This window comes from Strigops habroptila, chromosome 7 (assembly GCF_004027225.2).
Source record: "Strigops habroptila isolate Jane chromosome 7, bStrHab1.2.pri, whole genome shotgun sequence".
Lineage (NCBI taxonomy): Eukaryota > Metazoa > Chordata > Aves > Psittaciformes > Psittacidae > Strigops > Strigops habroptila.
The window spans coordinates 13,275,901-13,299,978 of NC_044283.2; the positions used below are offsets into that span (position 1 = coordinate 13,275,901).

The 24,078-nt window shown below is 39.4% G+C and overlaps 1 protein-coding gene across 3 annotated transcripts in view; it reads right to left on the bottom strand.

Moving 5' to 3' along the window:
- Positions 1–24,078, bottom strand: part of STK32B (serine/threonine kinase 32B) — a 159,403-nt gene that overhangs the window by 17,577 nt on the left and 117,748 nt on the right. For all 3 annotated transcript variants that reach the window (XM_030492853.2, XM_030492852.2, XM_030492854.1), the window contains 3 exons: positions 10,841–10,944; positions 6,284–6,400; positions 5,141–5,266 (listed from right to left, as the gene is read on the bottom strand). In XM_030492853.2, coding sequence (XP_030348713.1) covers positions 5,141–5,266; positions 6,284–6,400; positions 10,841–10,944 — 347 coding nt within the window. The remainder of the gene's footprint in view (positions 1–5,140; positions 5,267–6,283; positions 6,401–10,840; positions 10,945–24,078) is intronic.

Below are 24,078 nucleotides of genomic sequence, written 5' to 3' on the forward strand. Positions count from 1 at the left end.
CACTTCCCTGGGGAGATCATTCCAGTGGCTGGCTGTTCTCACTGTGAAAAATTTTCCTTTTGTGTCCAACCAGAATCTCACCAGCAGTAACTTGTGCCCATTATCCCTTGTTTTTTCTACGTGACTCTTTGTAAACAGTCTTCATCTTCTTTGTATCCACCCTTTAAATATTGGAACATTTGTGATAAGGTTTCCTGAGCCTTCTCTTCTCTAGGCTGAAAATGTCCAGCTCTCTCAGCCTTTCCTCACACGGCTTCCCAGTCCTTTGATCATCTTTGCGGCCCTTCCTTGGACTATCTCCATCCATCCACATCTTTTTCCACAGAGAGGACCAAAACTGAACACAGTACTCCAGCGCTGAGTAGAGTACGATAATGCCATCTGTATTTCTGCTGGTGATGTCCTTGTTGATGCAACCAACATCCTGTTGGCTTTCTTTGTTGTAGCAGCACACTGTTCACCCATTTTGAACTTGTTGTCCACCAGGACCCCCAACGCCCCTTTCCAAAGAGCTGCTCCCCAGCTGGGCAGATCCCAGCCTGTCCTGCACTCCTGGATTATGTTTTCCCAGGTGCAAGACCTTACGCTTGTCCTTGCTGATTCTCATAAGGTTCTTGTTAGCCCACTCTTCCAGCCTTTCCAGGTTATCCAGTAGGGTGGCCCTCCCTTCTAAAGTGTCCACTTCCCCACTCAGTTTGGTATCTTCAGCAAATTTGGTCAGGGTACATTTGATCCCATCTTCCAGATCACTTATGAAGATATTAAACAGCATTGGGCCCACTATCGATCCCTTGGGGATCCCACTGGTGACAGGTCACCTGTTTGAAAAGGAGCAACTTACCTCCACCCTCTGGGTGCAGCCAGTCAGACAGTTCCCCACCGCAACACAGACCACTTGTCTAGACCATCACGTATCTCTAGGAGTATCTCTAGGAGAAGACTGTGGGAGTATTGAAAGCCTTGGAGAAATACAGGTAGACAATGTCCACTGCTCACCCCACAGCAACTGAGCAGGTTACTTTGTCAGAGAAGGATATCAGGTTTGTCAAGCACGATTTGCTCTTGGTGAATCTGTGCTGGCTTTTCTCAATCATGTTTCATGATTTACTATGCCTTTTTTTACCTGTTACTTGAATTACTTAAATATTCAAGATTCTCCATTTTTATGTTAATTTATGATGCTTGAAACAAATTTTAGTTGTATCAGGAAGTTATTTTAAGCAGGTTGATTGGAAACATCATCTCTATATGGTCATTTCCTTCCTTGATTCTTTTCAGATTCTTCTTTAATTCTTTTCAGGTTCTTGATTCTTTCAGATCTTTTCAGCATAAAAGTTTACAGGAGCATAGTTTATGCCTTGAGAGTTTTTTTTTTTAATTCTATTCATTAGGGCAGTAAAGCTGTCACATGACAACATTTGGGACTGAACTCTTCCTCTCTATTTTAGGGGTAAGAGCTAGGGTATGGCCAGAAAAACTATGGTTCAGCTGAATCTAATACATTTTAAAAAGCCCACAACTTGGCATCCTAATTACTGGGTCAGTGTTTTGCGGCTCCTGTGAGCTCAGAATAACATAAGCCCCTTTCTTCTCCTCATTCTCTCAAAACATACAAATAAAGAATGCAAACCATTTGAATTTTCTGATGGAAGATCTTAAAAGCAGCCTGTTTTCTTCTTGGACTTCTGAGAGTTCAATCACACCATTGTCACTGTCAAGGTGGAAGTACTAAGATAAGTCATATATAAATGGCAGATATTATTTAGTAACCAAAGACACTAAGCAGTAAAACCACATCAGGAATCACTTCTGTAACTTGTGGTGTCCTGCAAAGAAACATTTGATTTAGAGATCACTCCATCATTTTTATTCATAGCAAAGTCTGTATACTCAAAGTATACTATTAAGCTCTCTGATACCTTTTCCTGCATGCTATCCAGTCAGGTTTAGTAAAATTCTTTTTTTTTTTTTTTTTATTAATGGAAATTTATGGCTTATTTATATTTATTTATAAAGAAATAATTCTTTACATTTAAGCCATATCAGTTCCTTTTTTTGAACACGTACAGTTTTAAGATTTGTTTAAGCACTTAAAAAGTTCATCACTTTAATTCTGAAGCTTTAAAAATTAAACTAAATTATATTGAAGTAATTTTGTAGTTCCTTTATCAAATATAAAAAAACTACTGACAATTTGTGACTCCAAGCTGAATAGAAAGAAATTAGGTAAACCAGAAATAAACACATGTACTAGTTATGTAAAAACAATGTTTATGGAATCAAACTACATAGGGAGAAATGAAACAATGGGACCTTCCTACTGCAAGCCTCCCATGTGTCCTCCAGCCTGCAGAAGGCAAGCAATCTCCTGACAACAGTGACAAGCTGTCAAAATTTTGAAAACTCTCTAGTCATACAACTGTCCCCAAATCACAGTGTATGTTGGCCCCGAGTAACTCTCTCACCAATGCCTGAAAATCAAGAAAGATTTTGTTGTGTGTTCCCAGTTAATCAGTGAAGATTTTCCTGGTGTAACAGAGAAAAAAGTTCTTGGAAAATGCCTGGCCAAATCAGGTATTTATGCTTATGAAACAGTGAAGTTTATTATAATAAAGAAATGTGCTTGAACAAGACCTTGACTCTTGCCTTCTCACTGTTTTTCCTAGTACACCTGATCAACCAGGTGGAACAAGCCCTGCAGTATCAGTCCCTGTTCTGAAGTGTCTGGTAGGGCTTGTAATTGGACTTTCCTATTAATCTGAGTAAATAAAAGTAAATTTTTACTCCTATTTCCTTTTAAATGTGGAATATTATTTTGCCCCCAATATTGTAAGTTCCTGCCAAAACACAAATAAGGTGAATCCAAATGAAAAGAATAGCTGTCTGACAGATGTTTAATGGCAGACCGTTCCAAGTATTTCAAGAAAACTTCTTTTCTCAGTCTCCACCAAATTCACCACTGTCAACATCAAACACAGAGACAGGCCACTTGGCTAATAGAGGAGTCCCAGACACACTGGTTGCACAATTGCTTTTGAAATCACATTTAAAATTTCTTTTTTTTTGCCATTCTTAAGAAATTAGGAAACTTCTCTGTACTTTCTCAGTAGTAAGGTACCCTCAGAACAATCTAAATCCAGATGGAAAGAAGCAGACAGCTACATGAAAACTGTGAATTAAGGAGTTAGGGTTACTCATCTGCGGCCAGATGCAGACCACCACACACTTCTTGTGCTCTGGGTGTAAGCCAGCTGGATGTGGAAAACTTGCAGTCTCTTTACTAGGTCCTATTATTACAGCCAAACTGCCATACCTCACTGCTTGGGAGGCAGCCTTTCCAGGGTGGCACACATCCCATTACCTGGGCTCACTCCTCGACTGAAGCTGGTTTGAATCCAGTTCTAGGGAGTAGAGTTACGATGGAAGATATAGCTCTATGAATTCAAGCGTGAGTGGGTGAGTGGGAGCAAGGAGGAGACCAAGGAGACGTCTGGGGAAAGGAAAACAGCAACAGGAGCAGCAACAGGAGCAGAGAACAGACTTGCTATAGGCAGATTTCAGTAGCTGCTTTCTCTGAAGCAGGTTGAAATCCTCTTTCTTGACTTTAAGTCCTAAGATATGTACCTGTGCACAGGTGGGCTTTGCAGAGTCTGGTACTCCTCTGGATCCTCAGGTATGTTGTAGCTTTGGGTATGGGATCCCTCTTTTAAAATACAAAGCAGAATTGTGAAGTTTCCTGCATGCTGACAGCTGGGTGAAACTTTCAGCTAAGAGTAGGAGGTCTAAATAGGGAAGGACTGTTGAGTTTTGCCTGAGGAGTCAGCCCACACCTCCAATATCTCAGACAGCAGCTCTAACTTGAAAAAAAAAGAAAATCAGGAAAAGCAGTCTCCATTTGTCTTGTAGATCCACACCACCCAGAGAACGGAGTTCATCATTCACCAGGCCAGGGAGGAACTTTGTTCCTCAGTACTTTGCTTAGCATAGCAACCTGGGAGAACATAGTGGAAAGGCCCAGCATAGCATAGCAGTTACTCAAGGCCAGAGATGTTGAGTAAGAGGGAAGGAGTCCTGGCCTTGGAGTTTCGCCCTGGAGAACATTGTTTTAAAGTGCCTAAGAGGAGCCAACCTTTCTCTTCACCTGTTGTGCTAGTTACCTGCTGTATGCCTGGTCTTTCCCCAAGCTCACAGAGGGAGGCCCTGCATGCCCACCCATAGCTTTCTTCTCCTGCAGGTTACTGCTTCCAGGAAAGCCTCTGATCAGGTGCCAAGAAGCACAGCAAACACTGTCAGCACTGTCTTGGCAACCTGCCTGGCTGCCTTTGCTCCATTAAGCAATGCATTCTTGCCCTCAGCGTCTGCAAGGCTGAATCCTGTCTCCATCAGATTTAGCAAGAACTCTAACGTGCACCTGGAAGAGGATAGGGTTTAGCTATTCCCTCTTCCTCTTCTTTATCTATGGTTGCATAAAAAACCCAATTAACAAACCTTTTCATGCTGCAAATGTGCTGCTATGAGAAGAATTATGGTACAATATGACTGAAGAAAGTGGAGAAGCATGTTAGCACCAGACACTGCTTTTTAATTGTATCTATTTATATATGATCAAAATGGAAATATCCAGAAAACACCAACAAAATAGAATGATGGCAAATAAAGAAACCACCAGATTCCCTCACAGAATCTTAATGTTTTGATGTAAGAAATGTCACAAAGGAAATAGGTCAGTTTACGGAACAGTATTTTTTAAGTGAAAAAGGAACAGCACACTGGGATGTTGCAAAGTTTTGCAATTGTGAATCAGATGCCTAACAACTTTCACAGCAGCAACTGTCATCTTGGTATTGTTTCGCTCAACAACCATTTGCTCTAGCAGCTCAAATGAGAAGTCTGGAAAATTTTTTTTTATTTGAAAGGGAACAAAACATGAACTAAGGTTAATTAGTTTTTGTTGTGATTTAATAAAATGAGCCAAATTTTCCCGTAGCTGTGGCTGAGTAAATGAAAGTAGAATCCAAAGTAAAGCTTGTTTGAGAAAGAAATCACTGAAGAGCAATAAATGCAAGTGTAAACAAGTAAACAAGCAATGATAATTAAAGTCCGAATTTGCAAACACAGTTCACCTGGAATATTGACTTACATTAGGAACAAAGCCTGGGGTCACAGCTTTCTCTAGAACAGCATCCCAGTTGACATCAGCTAGGTATGGAGAGCTTTGGATGTCTGCAAGGCTTGAAAGACGGCACTCTGGGTCCTTAGTGAGGAGCTGTGATCAAGCACAAGGCATTCTCTAAGAGACTTGAATGCCATATAAAAGAGTAGATGCATCACAGGGTAAATTGTATGATACACATTCTGAGTAAGGAAATGGCTAGGGAATCTTTAACAGCTCCTAGAAGCCCCAGTCTAAAAAAAATAAACGCGATAACTCATAGGATATGAATATGATTTAATTGCTACCAGATGGCTGTTGCAGGCATGAAGCGTATAAATATATTAGTAACAAAAGTCTGTTTACAAATACACAAGAGTCCAAGCAACACGAAATAGCACAGTTCAATGCCACCCAACAATTTGTATTTCATCTTAAATTTATTGGTATATATAGTTGCACTTGGCATCCTGGCAGCAATTAAGATTAACCACCTCATTGCTCGATCTACCAAAAATACATTGCTCATTGCTGCAAAAGAAATTGATCTTCTATTGCTCTATTCATCAATTCACAAATATTTCCTGCTCAGATATCAGTATTGATGATCTGAAATACCTAAGAGAGACAGGTGATCATTGCAGTATGGTTAGAAAATTAAACCAAACAAAAAAACCTGGAATTTCAGGGAGAAAATGATTTCCAGGGTCATGATACATTCAGAAAGAACCCCATCTTGTAGTGTAGTAACATTTACAGCAAGGTAGCTTGACTTTTGTTGTTGCAACTATAGCAATATGGGGCAGGTAGAGATACAGCTCTTTTCGCTTCTAAGTTCCCTGGCTGGAAACCGTAGCAGACATTCAGAGTGCAGGGTGGTCCTTCCTTCCCTCTCCCACATACACAACTAGGGCTGGAGAGAATGGAACCAGGGTACAGAGTAGGAATTATCGATTCCCAAAGTAAACACTGCACCATGCACAATCAGATAATTCTAGGAATAGGCACTACCCTCTTATCCTCGATATTTTGGCTACTTAATGTGTGTGCTTGCCTGATGTTGCTGCATTGTTGGAAGGGTTTCTGGAAGAGGAGAGAAGAGAGGACGGAAGGTGTTTGTAGCTTTCTTACCTTTTTCAGTAGTGCTATCATGCCCTTGCACCATGCAGATGAGTAGTGAACTCTTTCTATCTTGAACATGTTCAGTATCTCATCAATAGGGGTGGCTGAATGAATTTCATAGGGTCTCTGGGATAAAGTTAAATCAATATCAAGTCAGCACAAATGGATAAAAGAGTGCAGACAACCACATTTTCCTGAGCTCAGTGTTGTTTACGCTGGAAATATCAAAAACATCAAAACATCTTATAACAATTTGGAGGCTAATCCTTCTTTGCGTGTGTGCTTTTCCTTGGTCTTACTGAATGTAATTACTCATAGATGCATTTCCTCTGCAATTTTTTCTCTCATGAAAAGAAGTATAAATTCAGATGAGATGACTGAAGAATTTTGTTCCTGGGGCATTCTATGTGAAGTGTGGATTATGTTCATTTATGTTCTAAATGGAAAAAGTGGTGAAGTGGTGGCTGAAGGGAGATTTGTCATCGTGATTTTACTTCGTAGATAGAGAAATTTGAAAATGCTTACAAAAATCTGTGTAAGAACCACAGTAACAAAGTAGACTCCAAATCCCAATGCTTCTTATTTGCTCTTTTTGAAATCTAAAATTAACTTTAAAATTAAATCTAAAATAAACACAGGACCTGCTGTCCTGTGTTTGCAGTTGGTAAATTCTTCTATAGCTGAAGAGTAGGTCCAGGCTTCACAGTTCATGAAGATCACTGTGATTTATCTTTTATGAAACACAGCATTTGGAAATAAGAGTACTACATATAAATTTATATTCTTATCAATTATTGTACACATACTTTTTAAAGACTTGTATTTGTGAACCAAGTTGTTAGAATGATACTTGATGTATTTTTTTAAACAAGGGTAGAATTGTTTGTGAATTCAATTGTACCCGACTGGTGACAAATATGTGATATGAAATCTGCAGCCAAATGCTGTCATAGCACCAATGTGCAAATTGATGCATCATAATTCATACACGACACAGAGTGACCTTCTAATCTAATATCCTCAACAGCAAAGGGCAGACACTCATTATCTTCACTAAGAACTGAATCATCTCTTGACTTTTGCTAGCATGTACTGCTACAAGATTATAATTTAAGACTATTTCTAGATGTCAGCTATCTAATTTGATAGTGAATTGGAACCACTCTTCATAAAGGCCTAGAAAATATTCTTATTTTGAGAAGATTCATACACATATTTAACTTCGAACATATGTATGAAACTTTCATTCTAAAGCATTGAGATGCTCTAAAAATAAATAGAAGGATTGCTGAAATCTCTTTGCTCTGATTCACATTCAGTTAGTCTGTTGTCATTTAGCTTTACCATGTCCATACGAATTCAACAGGACTTAATTGTCCGCTCTAAATACATAATTTTCTTGAATGAGGTTCAAAACTGTCATTTGAAATGGTCTGTCATATGTTTTTCCCTACCTGTGGTGATGGTGCCCTAAAACGGCTATTAAAAATGAAAGGTTAACATTCTGTTTATTGTCAGGAAGTAACCTACTGCCGATTTAGCCTTCATATAACCATGTGACCAATATTATTATTGAGCCAGAATTTACACCGATCATTGTAAATGGTGATTTAGCTCTAAAAAGAGCAACTTTAAGGAATAATGAATCATTGAAAGTTTTTCTGTTAAGAATGTTTCTGCCCATGCCTTTTCCCTCGGTGGAAAATCCTTAAAAACTTATTTTAAAGATTATTAGCATTCTACAGTCTTGACTTTTTGAGATTTGCAGAGATTTTTAGTATTGTTATTAGTTATTTTGAACTATAAATGGCCATTGTAAGCTTGGTCTTTTGAGGTCCTTCACACTTATGTCCTATATTTTTCAGCTACTCAATCCACTTGAAGGTCAGAACCCTTCTGTTTTATTTTGTGAAAAAGGAAAAAGATCTAGTTTGCTTTTGTTCACGAAATTTGCTGTAAATTGTTGACATTGCAGTGAAAGCCAAAGTCCAAGAATTCCACCTATGACCTCTTTCCTTCACCTTGCCTGTACTGAGGGCATAGTATGTAGAGTTATTATAATATTTTAGCAGTGGTCTGTACCTTAGGAACAGACTGATACGTGTCATGGTTTCCATCATGCAGTTTCATGGACTTGATGCAAAGCTTTATGATTTACTTCTTTCTCATTATGTCTCTTATTAGAAACTGGTTAAAGAGAGAAACATGCCTGCAACATATTGAGGAATGCTAGAGCTACTGTCGATAACAAAAAAACGGTCCTGACAGCTCTGTACCAGACACAACCTACTGTTATAGCTACAGCCCTGTTTCCAGCAATGTGCTATCTTGACTGCCTGATGGTAGAGAGCAAGGCATGAGAATGGCTGCAACGCCTTGAGCACCCTGAGCCTCCTCTGAGGACCTTTCCATCTCACGACAGTAGAGGCAAATACAAACAAAAATGCAGCTCAGTATAAAGCAGCTCATTCTTGCTTAGCTCCTCTTGAATTCAGGCAGGCAGTGTCACACACTATGCACAGCTCAGAGCTGGAAAACAGTTGACATTTCTGATGCTTCTCATTTCTAATGCTCCTTCCTTCCTTCCCGCCAGTCTTCCCCATGCACCATGCAGAAAAGTCATATATATAGGTGGCTCTGCAGCAGAAGTGGGTGGGCTGCACCAAGCACCCACCCATCTGCTCTGTGGCAATGGGGCATCCTTCTTGCCGCTGAACAAAGCGTGGAGGAAGAGGGAGCTGCCTGCCTGCAGGTTTAGCCTGAAACCTTGTACGCACAATCTGCTTCTCTGCAGCCATCTGTGCGGGGCTGCTGCAGCAGGTGGAACTTTGGAGCTCACAGTTGTTGCAGACAGCAACATGCCTCAGATTAAGCTGGTTTCCTCAACTTGCCACTACTTCTTGTCATCGCTATTGCTAGTTTAGGCCTTGTCTGGACTAGAAAAATTTAGAAATAGAATTCAGGAAAAAATATACCTTTTCTTAGTCCATAGAAAGGCATGGGCTGCCAAGCCACCCTCCGGCTTGCTCAGTGAGCAAGAGCCATTCTTCAGGAGAAAACAAGCAGCTGGCTTGGTTGACCGGAGCATGGACAGATTCAGTTTCAACTTTGCTTTGTCTGTAGCTAGATAGACTTATTCAGAAAAGATTGTATGGATCTTGGCAAATGGACACCATTCTGTATAATTTTTCATTTAGTAAAGTGACTTTGTCACATTAAAGTGATCTTTGATGATTAGCCTTAGGAGTTTAGCTTTCATTACACAATCATTCATTGTGCTGCTTTCTTGCTTTCTTCACAGACCTGGTGAAAGGGTTGGTAGAAAACCAGCGGGGTCTTCTTTTAATTTATTATACGTGCAGCTAGTACTACTGTCTGTGACTAGGGTTGAGAATGTATTGCGCTTATCACTGCCAGACCTTAACTGTTCAGTTTAAAATCTTCCATACTGTGAAGAATGTCAGCTGTCAGCTTAAAAAGCTAGGTAGATTATCAAAATGATGGTAGAGAAACCCTTTTTTTAAGGGTTTTAATACTCCTGTGCTTTGAGAACAGGCACCGAGATTTGACATGGGAGAGTTCTTCATATCAGGAGCATGACTTTTGCCATTTCTAAGGAAATACCAAATAGATTGACCAAGTTTTATGCCTCTGAAAAATATAGCTTCTGGATTGAAATAACAATGTTCAGGCATTCTGAAATGAAATTTTCTGTCTAAAAATAGGAATAATAATTGTTCTTTATCTCTAGTTTCCTTTGCCTGTCATCCTAAATGAAACTGAGATCTTTGTGGGATGGATTGTCTCACATTACAAAGTGCTTAACAGGAGAGTGTATTGGTACTGAGTTAGTGTCATATGATAATAAACACCCCTTTCTTTAAAAACAGCATACTGCAATGCAATAAAATACTCTTTCCAAGATAGGAATTAAAATAATAATAATTAAAAAAACCCAAACAGCTACTTTAGCTATGTCATTATCCTGAAATAGTATCTAAATTACTGTTTTCCATAGGGATAGTAAATATTTAAGCAACCAACTTCAATCCTTTGAACCAAAATGGAAGAGAATTTTCCATTATCTTCTGTAATGTTTGACCATGCTCAGGAAGATTTTTTCATTAAGCTTATTCACATAATTGGTTAGATAAGTAACAAGTGCACTGGCAGATAAGCATTTTCTGTAGTTGGGCCAAACATCTTAGGATATTGCATTAGCTCTTTTAAGGTATTAGCCAAGAGAATCAAAGACATAATAAAGCCTAAAGTATCTCAACTTCTATTTGGAAAAAAAAGTACCATTGTAAAGTGCCAATTCAGTATTGTGGAGAAGCCATTAAAACATTAGGCCTTTCTTTAACCAAACACAGGAAAATGTAATTGAAAATGGGGTGAAACTTTTCCAAGAATGTTTCCAGCTGGGAAAGACCCAGGACAGCATTCCTGACCTCAGCCCCATCCACCCAGATTTTATACTGAAGGGTGCAATCAGGGGCACTGCAAACTTTGAGACTTCTGTCAGTGAATATGTTAAGTAACAACAACAAAACCCATCATTCTTACCCAACCCCTCAGTAATTCATATGCCGTAATTCCTAGCGACCACCAGTCCACTGGGTACGAGTATCCTGGACCTCCATCCATAAAGGCCTGGAACACTTCTGGAGCTAAACCAATAATCAAATCAAACAAAACCCCATTATATTAACGTTAGACTATGGATTATTAATGTCAACAGCTGAAAAATGAGTAAGGATGCGATTAACTGGAATTAAATACATTTGTAAGCACAGCGTTTTCAGGATGCAGCTTCAGTGCCTTGGTTTGCTGGCAACAAAAGATCTTCACTGGTCAGGGTTTTTTTAAAATTAAATAATTTTATATGTTAATTCATATCTGGTTCATTTAAGTTTTGTTATGTGAATGAAAATAAGGAATAGGAGGCGAATTACTGAACTGCAACATTTAGGGTAATGCAAATATTTTATGGGGCAAATATTTTACGGGACATATATCTGCAAATAAGGTGATTCTTTGTGATTAATCAGGAAGGTGTTGAACATGGTAATTTCATCCTTATTCTACATTTGGATAGAATTAATCAGATGGATAGTAAAAGGTATTCGACATAAGAAAAGAGTAATTAAACACAAATACTGACACTGTATGCTGTAAGAAACACTTTTATGATTAGAAATACACACACTGTCAATAAAGTGACAAATTACATAAAAATAACTTTCCAGGGAGGGGGTGGGGAGATCCTTTCAAAACAAGGATCCAGTTGGCTAATTTCAGCAAGAAAAACATACTAAATAATGCCACTGTAGCTTCTTCAGAATAACGTCAATAAATAAGAGTATATGGAATGAAATGAAAAGTCAGTCATGCTTTTCTAATTATTTCACAGCAGAATCTCAGTACACTTTGGAAAAACAACGCTTTCCCTGGGGTTTTTCTAAACAACACTATCACCAACCACAACATCATGCTTGATTGCAATTACCATGTGAGCCTCTTCTGGCCAAAATACCAAGTCTCATATACCACATTACCACCTGATTAGCATCGCATCACTTTCTAATGGGCATACTGCAGTCAATAATGTAATCTGGTCACGCTTACTTCCAACTGGCAGTGGGATTTTGTATAGTATTTAGAGAAGCACGTTTAATTAAAGGAAAAACATTCCTTTCAGAGTTTTTGCAGTCCTTGCATTGTGGATGGCAACCTAACAATTTACAACGCTAGATCTGACTTCAGAAAGTCTTGAAGAGCCAAAACTAACAAAGGATTTTGGCATCTATGAATTAGATAGGTCAGGAAGGAAGACTAGGCAAAATAGGTATAGATAAGCTTGTGCTGGGATCCAGTATAGCATGAATCAACAATGCCATAAAAGTCATCACACTGAGTTAGCTATGCCTCACCTCCAGATAACACAGCTTCGCTTGGCATACTCTATCTTCAGATGTACTTCAGATCTTGCTTATATGCTGCCGTGGATCTTTGGAGACACAATTTACATGTGGGCAGCCTGTCACATAGATAGATGTTAAGAGGGTAGGCAGGAGTTTTTGTGTTACTTTAGTGGATCAATGCACCTAAATTGTACATCAGACACCAAAGTAATATTCTGAATATCACCATAGTGAAGGTTTGCTTTATTAAGCCACATTCGTTATGGTTTTTGCCCACTGTGCCTAGATGATGTATAATATCTCATTACAGAAATAGCCTTTGTGGCCTGTTTACTGAGCTATAAGGTGTAATATTGGTTTCACTCTTTCTTTTATAGCTTTAGCATTGTAATAATGTGACAGATCACTGTCTGATTTCTGTGAGGTGAAGTTTGAAAGTACTTTATTGATGTAATCTATAACATTGCCAGAATGGTGGAGATGTTTTGTTAGTTAGTGACTGAGTTATCCACTTTTTTTCATTTGCTTGTTCTAAAAGCTTCAAGGTCAACTCATCCCACATTAAGCAGACCAGCAGAAAATGATTTCTTTTGCCCACTGGCACTGGTGTTCTGGAGGTCCGTTTTTTCACCTTAGATTAGAAAACAGACAGTTGGGCTCATGATTTTTAAAGCAGATAGACCTTTTTCCCCTGCTTTAGCAGCATTACTTGCTAAGCTGGACTGCCTCTCTTCATTCAGTCAGCTCCAGTGAAGCACCTGTAAGCATTTGCTTTGCAAGATGAGGGAGGGCTGACAGAAGGTGCAATATGATTTACAGTATTCTGCCTACAGGTTTTTTTTCCTCAGGGTGAAATCTCAACCCTACTGAAGCCAAAAGACCTCTCCCAGTTTGGCAAGGCTATAAAAATACCAATCTCACACTAAGCTTGTGCTTAATGTGTCCAAAAACCTTTTTGCACCGAGACATTAGGTGCAAATGAAGGTCTCCAGGCTGTACGGCAGACTTTTAGAGTTTGACTGTTCATTCAGAAACACAGTGTGATTTTGCAGAAAGACAGCAGATCCGCCTAGTGATGGAGTTAGCCAAACTTTGAAGAGCTAGAGCTGTGAAATACAGAACATAACATTAGGTTTTGAGGTACGAAATAACTTTGTCATGAGAACCAATTGAGAGTGCAAACTGGCTAGGATAAAAGCAGATGAAAAAATCTGAAAGGAAAGTTAAGTTTCTACATTGCTTTTCTTTAGGGTTGTTATTGAAATAGACTGTCTGTAATCTTTTAAAATTTGAATTTTATCTCAGGCTCAGCTTGGACAGCCATCCTACAGCCTGCTGCGGGTATGTTCTTCTAAAGGGTGATAAGATTTGAGCCTGCCAGCTTGGAGCAAGTGCAACAGCTCTGCTGTGTGCATCCTTTCTGCACACATCCTCTCTTATAGCAGATTTAGGATGAGAATACTTACATCTTTCACCCCTGTGCAAGGATTCTGCCTGCAAAAGTTGATTCATGTGAACAAAAGTGAGAGAGTGCATAAGAATGTGAGTTTCAAATCTTTTTCTTCAAGCAATTTCTACTGAACAAAGGCTTTTCAGGAAAATATGAAGTTTTAATACTGGTTCTGATCCTGCAGATTCTTTTGGCTGAGAGCTGTAATTACTGCCACATTCGGTTAGAGGGAAAGCAGTAGAAGTTTCCATGGTGGAAGCAGTGCTTTTAAATTGTGAAGCTAAACCAAATAATATCAGGTCTAGTAGCACAAGTGAATTCAAAGACAAGTGAAGAAGCGATGCAGTTGGTAGGTCTTACAGGTCTTCGCAGCTTCCCATGAACAAGCATCTTTGGCATAATGGAGAACTGCTTTACTAGAGCTGCCCAAAAGAGTGCCTGCAACAGCAGTAACCTGGTCCAAACTCGCTACTCACCCTGCTTTGAGCAGGAGGTTGGAAGAGAGATTCCTGAGGCCCCTGCTAACATGAATCACCCTATGATACTGCGATGCTGATGAAACTCAAGCTACCACCTTCTCACAGTGCATCTGAGTGGGGTGATGAATGGCTCTAAGGCCAAAGTCTCAATGGGACCTTTACAGCCTCTTCCTCTTGGCAGTCATGAACTGCATGGGCTCTTTACCTCAGCTAAGACACCTGGAAAACCTGTCGTCCAAGGTACTGGGGACTTTTGAAAGTCTGGATCTCAGAATCAATGTAGTCTTTTTTTTGGGGGATTACTTTCCATGTGTGGCAAAAGCATGATCTGACTTTACAAATCAGAGAATTTGTCGGAGATTACAGAGAATAATCAGAGATTACAGATCAGGCAGAGAATTTTAAAACTAATGTCATTCCAAGCTGGGACATCTGTGCCAATTTTAACAGGGCAAGCAATAAAATCACGATGTTTCTATGTCTTGTATGATAATGAGTAAATACATATATTTAACTTCAGCAACTTGGCAAGCTAAAAATCCTCAGATTGTTGGGGTTTTTTTTCTGTTATACATTTATAGTTTTCTCTTAATAATATACTTTCATGCTTTCAGTATTTATCTGCTTTGCTTTCTTGAAAAACAGCATAAAATGAACCCACATTTGCACCGCATTAAGTGTGCTTCCTTGCATTACTTAGTTGTCCCTAATATGAATTTTTACTTAATGTTGGGGGTTTTTTTCCAACTAATAAAATAAATCCTTTTCAGAGCTCTGTCTTTAGCTGCTTTTGCACTGTATCTTTCTAGTAATACAGTATCACTGCAGACTACTGGAAGTAAATAAATGGTTATTTCTCTTTAAAATAAAACCATACTTGAGAACAGCTAATAAAAAATTGAACATGAAAGCAAATCTAGTGGTTCTGCAACAATCTCAGCAGCAGTGGCTCACTAGGATATCCATACTCCTGTCCTGTGAGTTTAGCAATATTTGGAGCTCCAAATAATTTTGTGAGAGAGTAACTTCTGAAAAATCAATTCATATATACAATTACTCACTGCAATTATCCTAGCAGTCAGATGATCTGCAGTGTAAATGATGTAAAGGATGTATCTCATATTGTACACATATTTCCCTAAAGATCTGTAAATAAAATAGAGTCAAAAAATTATTTTCTTTTTAACTTTACTTAACTGGTTGGTAATTATGTACCCTATTTGTGGAAGTTGACCTGTACCTTGCAATATAGTTCATGAACTTGAAATAAAAAGAGAATATCAGTGTAAATGCAAACAACACAGAACTCAATTTTCACTATTTCTTTGTACTGTAAAAGAGGATTTTGTACATCAGATAAAATGCTTTTATGTAGGGTTTCTAAAAATCTGCTTAGTATTCACAGCTATCATGTAACTTCACAGTTAAACTCCATATCTGTAAGTACTCCAGATCTCTAAAGTTCAGGCCATTTTAATTTGGTGCCCAATGGCAAGTTGGAAAATGCTGGCCATGATAAAATAGCCAATTTGAGGTCTGTTACTTGGAATAGCTGGCACAAAGAGTAGCTGTTGTAATTTTTGATAGAGCATACTATTTAATCACAAAGATAATTCATCAGACTAAATCATAAAATGAAGATCTTGGAGTGGCTCTGATACAAATCCTAAATAGCTCAATGTGTCATTTCTTTTCTGATGAACTGATTTAAGTTTCACTTCCTTAGCAAGAAGCTAATCAAAGAGCACCTGGTGTACTTGCCTACCACTACCTGTGAGACTGGGAAGTGCTGATTAAGAAGCTTACAGAACTATTACTTACTTTGAAGCATTGACAACTTTCATAGGCTGCCTTGAAATGTCACAAAATTGGTGAGAGGGAAAGTGAAGCTAGATGAACACATTAGACCCTTTAACTGGCCTTTACCACACGTTAACAAATCAGTATACTTAAGCAATGACTTGCAAGTGAGCCTTGCAAGATCGATTAGCTGTGAGGACCTGATTGTTCATGCATAGCTAAATGTCGCTGAGGAGAGTTGGTCATTAATTCCTACAAAAATACCCTGTGCCAATGTTAATTTGACAAACTGAAAATAAGATGAAATAAAAAATAAAGCTGTCATGGTCTGGCCTTAAATTATTGAATGATCAAGTACAGGTGGGCATGTCCAAAGCATTTCTCAAGAAAGAAAACCCTGACAATAGTCATGCAGTTGGCTAGCTAGAGCTCTTCATAGCCTATTTGCATCTCAGCAGAGACCCTACATGTCAGTAAAGGGAATCAGAGGTTTGTGGTGTATGAGGGGCTTGCAAAGCAATACACTCTACTGTAGGTGTTGTAGCAAAACATATCTCAGTGACAAGGATGCTGAAGATGGGCTCTTCATTAGGGACTGTAGTGATAGGAAAACGGCTAATGGGTTTAAACTTAAACAGGGGAAGTTCAGGTTAGATGTAATAAGTTCTTTACTGTGAGGATGGTGAGACACTGGAACAGGTTGCCCAAAGAAGTTGTGAATACTCCATCCCTGGCAGTGTTCAAGGCCAGGTTGGACAGAGCCTTGGGTGACATGGTCTAGTGTGAGGCCTCCCTGCCCATGGCAGGGGGGTTGGAAGTAGATGATCTTAAGGTCCTTTCCAACCCAAACCATTCTATGATTCTATGACACTGGTTTTTATTGTAATGACTGAGATTTCATAGACGAGAAAATAGATTCTGATGTCATTAACGGAGGTCCAGCATGGTACCATGCTACCAGTTATCATTCTCCTTCCTGATGTGAATCCCTGAACTTGAAAGAAAAAAAGAATAATATATGTATAAATTGATATGTTTAGACATATACAATGCACACAATATAAACAATACTTTGATTGACTATCACAGCACAAGCAGTTAAAAGCTTACCCCTTTACAAATTTCAAATGTGTGAATGAATTGATGTATACAACATAGTTTCACCTTGCTGAATCAGGCTTAATGGATGACAGACTGAGCTGAATAAAAAATGAACGTGATTTTTGAAATAATATTCTGAGAACCTTGGACTGAGACTGTTCAGTGAAATATTAATTACTTCCTCAGCAGTATGATATTAATTTTCACTTTTCTCTGAAAAATAAATTCAGAGGTGAGTAATTCTTCTAGGTCATGGTTTAAATAGAAAACAGAAATCAAACTACAGTGACAAGTGATCTTCTATTTGGAGTAGACGCTGTTTTAAGAGCAAAATGGAAGAAAACAACTTCCCTCTCCCTGAATATAAACATGGACTTCGTAAACTACCAATTTGCCTCCTAGTGTTTACTCTTTCATGTGTTAAAAGGGTCTAAATCATAACGGACAGCTTTCTGACTCAGAGCTTTAGACTAGCCAACTGCTAACTTCAGTTGTATAAGTCAGAGTGCTGCTTAAAGCCTGACCATGCTGGGCCGGCAATTTTCTAGTGTGAAATCTAGACTTGTTACAGCAGCGTAACTGATTTTGGACCATTACTCACATAATACACCTCAATAGTTGTAATACTTATATTTAATGCAATTATTCAATCAAAGTAAATATTTTAAATACCATTACTTGAATGCAGACACTGTATTTAGAGTGCATTATTAGTTTGCCGTATGGCTCTACAACCTTTCCTGCCTTTTCTCAGAGTGCTGTCCTCATAAAACCCTCTGCATTACTCAATGCTGAACAGAACCCGCTTCTTGTCCTTGCATTTGCACAAGGAAAGTCCTCGGGTGTTTTAAGATCTGGATCAACCTCAGAGAAACAACGTCAAGTTGCTAGCCCCACTAAGAGAAAGCTCAGCAGAATTAAAGTGTCATGGTCTCCTACTACTGAATATGAAATTATACAGAAATACCTCCCTTGCTCCATCCAAAACCTCAGTAGCTGCAGGGCCAGTTTTTCTAACTTCTTGAAGAGGTTGTGTCCAAACCCATCCATCTGCTATTTGGAAGATTGCCCCAGTGCATGGACAGCAGCCATTCTTCCCCAATACTGAAAGTAACTGTTCTGGATAACTGGGGATTCTCAGGACTGACTGTGTACCTGAGACATCAGAGGAACCATTACGTACTCCTGTCTCACATACTCCTACCAGGTTAGCAGATGTCTTTGCATCAGTTTATGCATGAAAGAAACTGTGGGAGTTGTGTGGCTTGACCAAAGAATCAGGGTCATCCAGAGAGCAGAAATCTTGGGATGCTGGAAGTCCCTGATTGCTGCCTCGTCTGCCACCACTGCTGGAGGTCTCTTCCCCCCCAGATCTGCCCACAGAGCTCCACATCAGATCAGGCACTTTCAGGCAGGTTAAAAAACAAACAAGCAAAAGAAAAAACAACAGAAAAAACGCACCAAACCCTGCCCCCAGCACCCCTCCTCCAACCAGCCAAACCAGAACTACCACTTGAACTCAGTGTGAGGGTTTTTGACTGAGCCAAAGACATTATTATATTAACACTTTTATTGGAAGATCTCAAAGCTGGCAGCCAGTTAGAGAGCACAGAGAGGTGAAAGACAGCTGGAGACAGTACCATCTTTCCTGATCTCCCAAGGTTTTTTAGCTGCTTGTATGCCTACTCATTAATGTCAGAACAGAGCCAAAACCTGAATACCCACTTGCAGCCCAGTGCTTAATCTCCTCAGCCACAGTGCTCTTAGTGCAAGCTGAAAACCCTGTCAAAATGGTGAGTATTTATTTCAGCATTTCAAATCCTCATGTGCCCACTCTCAATCCTTGCTTATCAGAACAAACAGAAGCCTCCAGGCTCGTGCTGCCATCATGATATACTTCCCTGGGATCAAAAGGGCAGGTAGTGACACCACTAGTGAAACTCTGTTAATAGGCAGTCAAACCCTCTGTAGGGAAAAGGTTGGATTCTTAAACACCTATACACTGCCTTAACTGCACTCAAAAAACAATGAGCTGCTGTGAAATACTGTTTAATTTCATCATTGTTCAGTATGAGCCCTGTTTAGGCTCATGAATGCAAGGAAGACCAAGGTTGAACACCTATGAAAACCCAACTCCAAATTTGTCCCTGCTGTACTGTAACAAATTTACCCCTAAGGGATTTTTTTACTTTGCCTATAAGATTGATATCAGGACATCCACTGCTTTCCTCTGACTCTGATAGTACCCCCACACAGTATTAGTTAATGTATATGGATGTCTCATACATTTTAGAAGTTCAGTGGACCTCTGTAAATCCACACTCCTCTGGTAATCTCAGGCGTACAGCTATTATTCACCATGACAGCAACCTATGAAAGCAGCTGTGAAAATCTGAGATAACAAGCCTGCAGGATAGGAAGGGGATAACTGAAACTTTTCACATAATTTATGACTGACTTTATTGGCTTCGGATTTTTGTCAGGTATATTTATATCATTAAATGTATTTTATGGGTTTGATTTGAAGTAAAGTCACGGTGCGTTATTTGGATAACTTCAGCCTCTGCTGAAGAAAACCATGAAGCCGCTAACCCTCACACCAGAAACAGAAAGAAACCCCAAACAAGCTCTAAATCCACAAAATTCATAACCTGTGAATGGCAAGTTTTTGCAGCACTCACAAATAACATACAGATGTATGGAAATTGATCATTCCAAAAGGAATTATTTCAGTGAGTAAAAAGCAAGGACTCACATGCATCTAAGTTAAGGCAGAGTGAGGAATAAAAATGAAAGGTGATATATATATATATACATAATGTTTTCCAGACACGTTTTAGTATTTAACATTTGGTTTTGTAGATGACCAACACATTGTAAGGGAGAGAGCCATTACTGCAAACGGGTGCCCAGCACAGGGCACATTCTCTGAGACATAAACATATTTCTTGCAGCTTTATGAGCAACCAATTTAAGAAATAGATGGAATGGTGTTGCACATAGCAAATACTTACACAGGTGCTTCCCACCAGGTAAACACACACTGTGTCCTGCCTTGCACTGGCTTTCCTGGTTCAGATCCCAGTGCAGAGTGGAGGGGCTCCCCCACAAGTGCCGTGTTTGCTTTTTGGCAGCAGCCATACCTGCTCAAAGCCAGGTAGGTCTCAGAGGACATCTTGCATTGCTTGCCAGAGTGTGATGACAGCCTGAAAACTTACAAGTTTTCGAAGTGCTATTCCTACAATAAAACCTTTGACAACACTCTCAATCGCAGGTGCTGCGGAAGGTTTGAGCAGTGAATTTGTAATGATAAGACCAGGCATGGGTGACACACAAGATTCCTAAACCAGCTGAAGGCACATACTGTATTTCACAGCTGCAGCCATCTGAACAGTATGAGACAGAACTCTGAAGACCCCCAAACACCAAGAAGCTGATTTCAACATTTCAAGTCAACAGCTTTGAGAAGTAAAACTGCAGAAGCAGCTGGAAGCTACTCGTCTTGCCAGGCCGTTAGCCTCAGTTCTTTCAGATTCACCATTATCCATGTGGTTTTTCTGCCTATGTGTGGCAGGTATTTCATTTGTCTGAATGAATCAGCTGGGAATGGGGAACATCGAGAAACGACCAGGGTTTCTAGAGAAACATTCAGGTTCAGATACATTGCATTCTGTATAAGTATGACAATAGGCAGGGAAAAGTTCAGGTTGAGAAAGACTTTGGGGCAAAAAGGCTAATGTGAAGTGGGATTAAGCAAAGGCTGCTTGAGCTGACTCACACCCTGCTCAGCATTACGAGATAGGTATCTTAATCAGAACAGCTAGTGCATTTTTACAACACAATATCAATTCACTGTGTTCTTTTCCCGGACACCAGTTTTATGCAGTCATGCTGCTTAAGAGCAAATTGTTCTCTAGCAATTTCTAAGCCTGTTTCAATCAGATTTCAAATAGGAATGAAGGCTTACCAGGCAGCATCTCTCCGTTGATTTCCTTAAATTTGCCCTAGGAAGAAGTAAGCCATAGGTACCTCTACTAAGGGAAAGGCTGCAGAGCGCCCTCATATCTGATTAAACATAACAGGATCCACATGGGAATAAGACCTCCAAGAGAGAGGAAAAACTTTCATCACATCTCATACCTTTATCATCACATGAATCAGCATAGCATTAGACATGTCTTACGGGAACCACTAAGATGCCTCAGTTCTAGGGTTCAGCAAGTGCCTTGCTTGAAGGTGATTTTGTCCTGTCACATGGAGGTGAAGGTGTGGTTTAAATTCCTAGTAATTCAAGCTAACTGCCAACCTCCCTAATAATTTAATTTTTTAAATATTATTTATTTCATTATCTAAATGGTTTCAGCAAAGCCACATGACGAGTCTTTGATATAACATTAAAGCCAGAAATCATATGGAACTAAATAACTACCAGGAGCAAACCCAAAATTTATTTATAATTTGAGCACTGCAACTGAAAGTCTTTACATTATTTCACTGAAGTTACGATTCTTCAGAAAACAAAGGATGTAATCTAAAAGAGGATAGGAGGTGAAATGAATGCACTTAGAGGAAAAGGTAGCACCAGTGAATATCTGGCCATGTCTGTCAAACTCTTGGTGTTTGAGGTCTGCTGAAGCTTTGATACCCAAGCTGCGTATGATTTGAGAAAATCTTCAGCAATTACTTCCCACCTAAACCAGAAGATTTTTATGCCTCTAAAGGCTTTCCTGCTTTTTTACAGCTCCAAAGAAATGCAAGAATGACTCTTGGTAGCTTTTGCTGTACTCTTGCATTTCCAGGAGGTGAGGAAGGCCCACTGGAGAGAAAGTAAGCTTGTGGGTGGTGCCTCTCAATAAAGGGAAAGAGCATTTTTCTTGCACTGTTTCTTCTTATTGTGAGATTGTTGGACTGTGGAGGAGACCTGATGTGCGAGGAGAAGGGTTCGGGGCAGAGCAGCTGCATGAGCTGAAGGGAACTAAGACAACAGTTCATTAGTGTGCAAAGGTAAATACTTGTCTCCATCTCCTATCTTCCCTCTGCTCCAGGTCTATAGTTTACTTCCTTCCTTGGGTCAGCTTGGCTCCCACAGAAACCCTCCAGGAGCTCGTTTAGCTTCCTGAGAAGGAAAGAGGATCAGATGTCTACTACACTCTAGACTTAGGTCAGAGTAACGATTTACCTTGATGTTAAGCTGAGGACCAATTACAAAATAATATGGCTAATCTTATTATCCTTAAAAGAAAAACACAATCTGTCTGGGAGATTAGTATTTTCCTACTAAATACAAGGACTCTGGCATTTTCTATCAAATGGAGAATACTGTGGAAAGGGACACAAGCAGAGTTTAAGCAAGGTCTTTATCATTTCTGCATTGAATAGATGAAGAATAAATATAAGTTTTCTAAAGAATCTCGGCGTTTCCTTCCTTGTACCACTTCCTGGCAAATGTCAGCTACACAGAGAACAAGTTACTCTGCCTTGTGGCGGTGGAAAGTAGGAATTCTGAAAGGACAAGACCATTTTTCATAATTTTAACCTTAAAATACCAACTTGCAGTACTTGCTACAGCTTTTTTTGCTCTCCGTTGTTAAAAGCTAGATTTTTCTCTTGCGAGAGAAGCTTGCCAACAGAGATCATTAATGAAGTAAGAAGGTGGTGGTCTACTGATGTGTGTGGGTAGCCTAAAAGATGCTTCAAAGGACACGAAGATTCCTGTTAACTCTCACCAAAATATTTGTGGAATGCTAACATACATTTTTGTACATTTGTTTAAAGTAATGTGCTTCTGATCATTAAGCTGTCAGATGAATACACACATTCAGACTAGGACAGACAGATGCTAGAATGCTAACTGACCCCTAAACAAGTGCTCAGCTTTTTTCTGCTTTCATAATAATTATGCTTCATAGCGTAAAGCTGTGCAAACTACTTCAAGATTAAAAACATAAGGCCATCAAAACAGTCATTTAATTGATTACCAAATTAAATCTCAGAAAAGACTGTTGTTGTCTGCTGTCATCACCACAGTTAAATACAGAAAACATCTATTCTGAACTTGAGCTGCAAAATGGCTGCTCTTCAAGTGTATTTTTGAACAATCTGTGTAATAGGAATTTGCACATCTAATGACAATGGCTACTAGAAGGTTCTAGGCAGCTATTTAAGCAGAACACGCAAGCTCCAAGAAATAAGCTTTTCAGAGAAATATGGAACTACCATATCAAAAATGGTGGAATCTTTTAACTTTTCAGTCAGCCTGTAGGTAAGGGCACTTCTGTGAATGTGATTAGTTTCATATGTCAGTCATACAGCTATTTGTGTGTTGGGAGGAGATCAGATTACTTGTAGACAAAAAAGACTTTTTTCCTGAGTTTGTTTGGTTTGTGCATGTGTTTGTTTTGTTGCTGGTTGTAAGTTTTTTGTTGTTATTGGGGTTTTTTGTTTGTTCGTTTTTATAAATAAGCCCACCACATATTGGCAAGAATGCTTAAGCAAGTTCTTTTTAAACGAAAGCAGTTGGTGTAATTGAGGTTTTGGCATCCCTTCTCCTCTGTTTTCATCACAATGAATAGGCAACCTGTGGTGCAACACTAAACGCCCAGGTACCTACCCTGAGGGGAAGCTCAGTATGCAGACTTAATCTCCTAATGCTCTGTACTCCATGCCTGTGCAGTGCTGGCTATCTCATCTAAGCAAAGACACTGAACTAGACATTCAGCTAAAGCTAACCAATACAAACTGCTGCGAAAATGTCAGTCTAAAAACTCAGTCCTCTTCATAACTTAAATGCTTGAGTCAGGACTACATAAAACGTTTCTTAGTCTGTTTTGAGTACATTTATAAGAGCAAACTAACCAGTGTCAGGTTGGTGCACTGGTCCTGAGCCCGAGGGGCACAGTGTGCCCACACACTTGCTATTGCATCCTATTAACTGCCAAAAGAGGACAGCTGTGCACAAGCTGCTCATGGGCAATAGACTACAGACCCTGATAACTGGTGATTCACAAAAATCACATCATATCTGAAAACACAACTGCTCCAGTGCCTGAG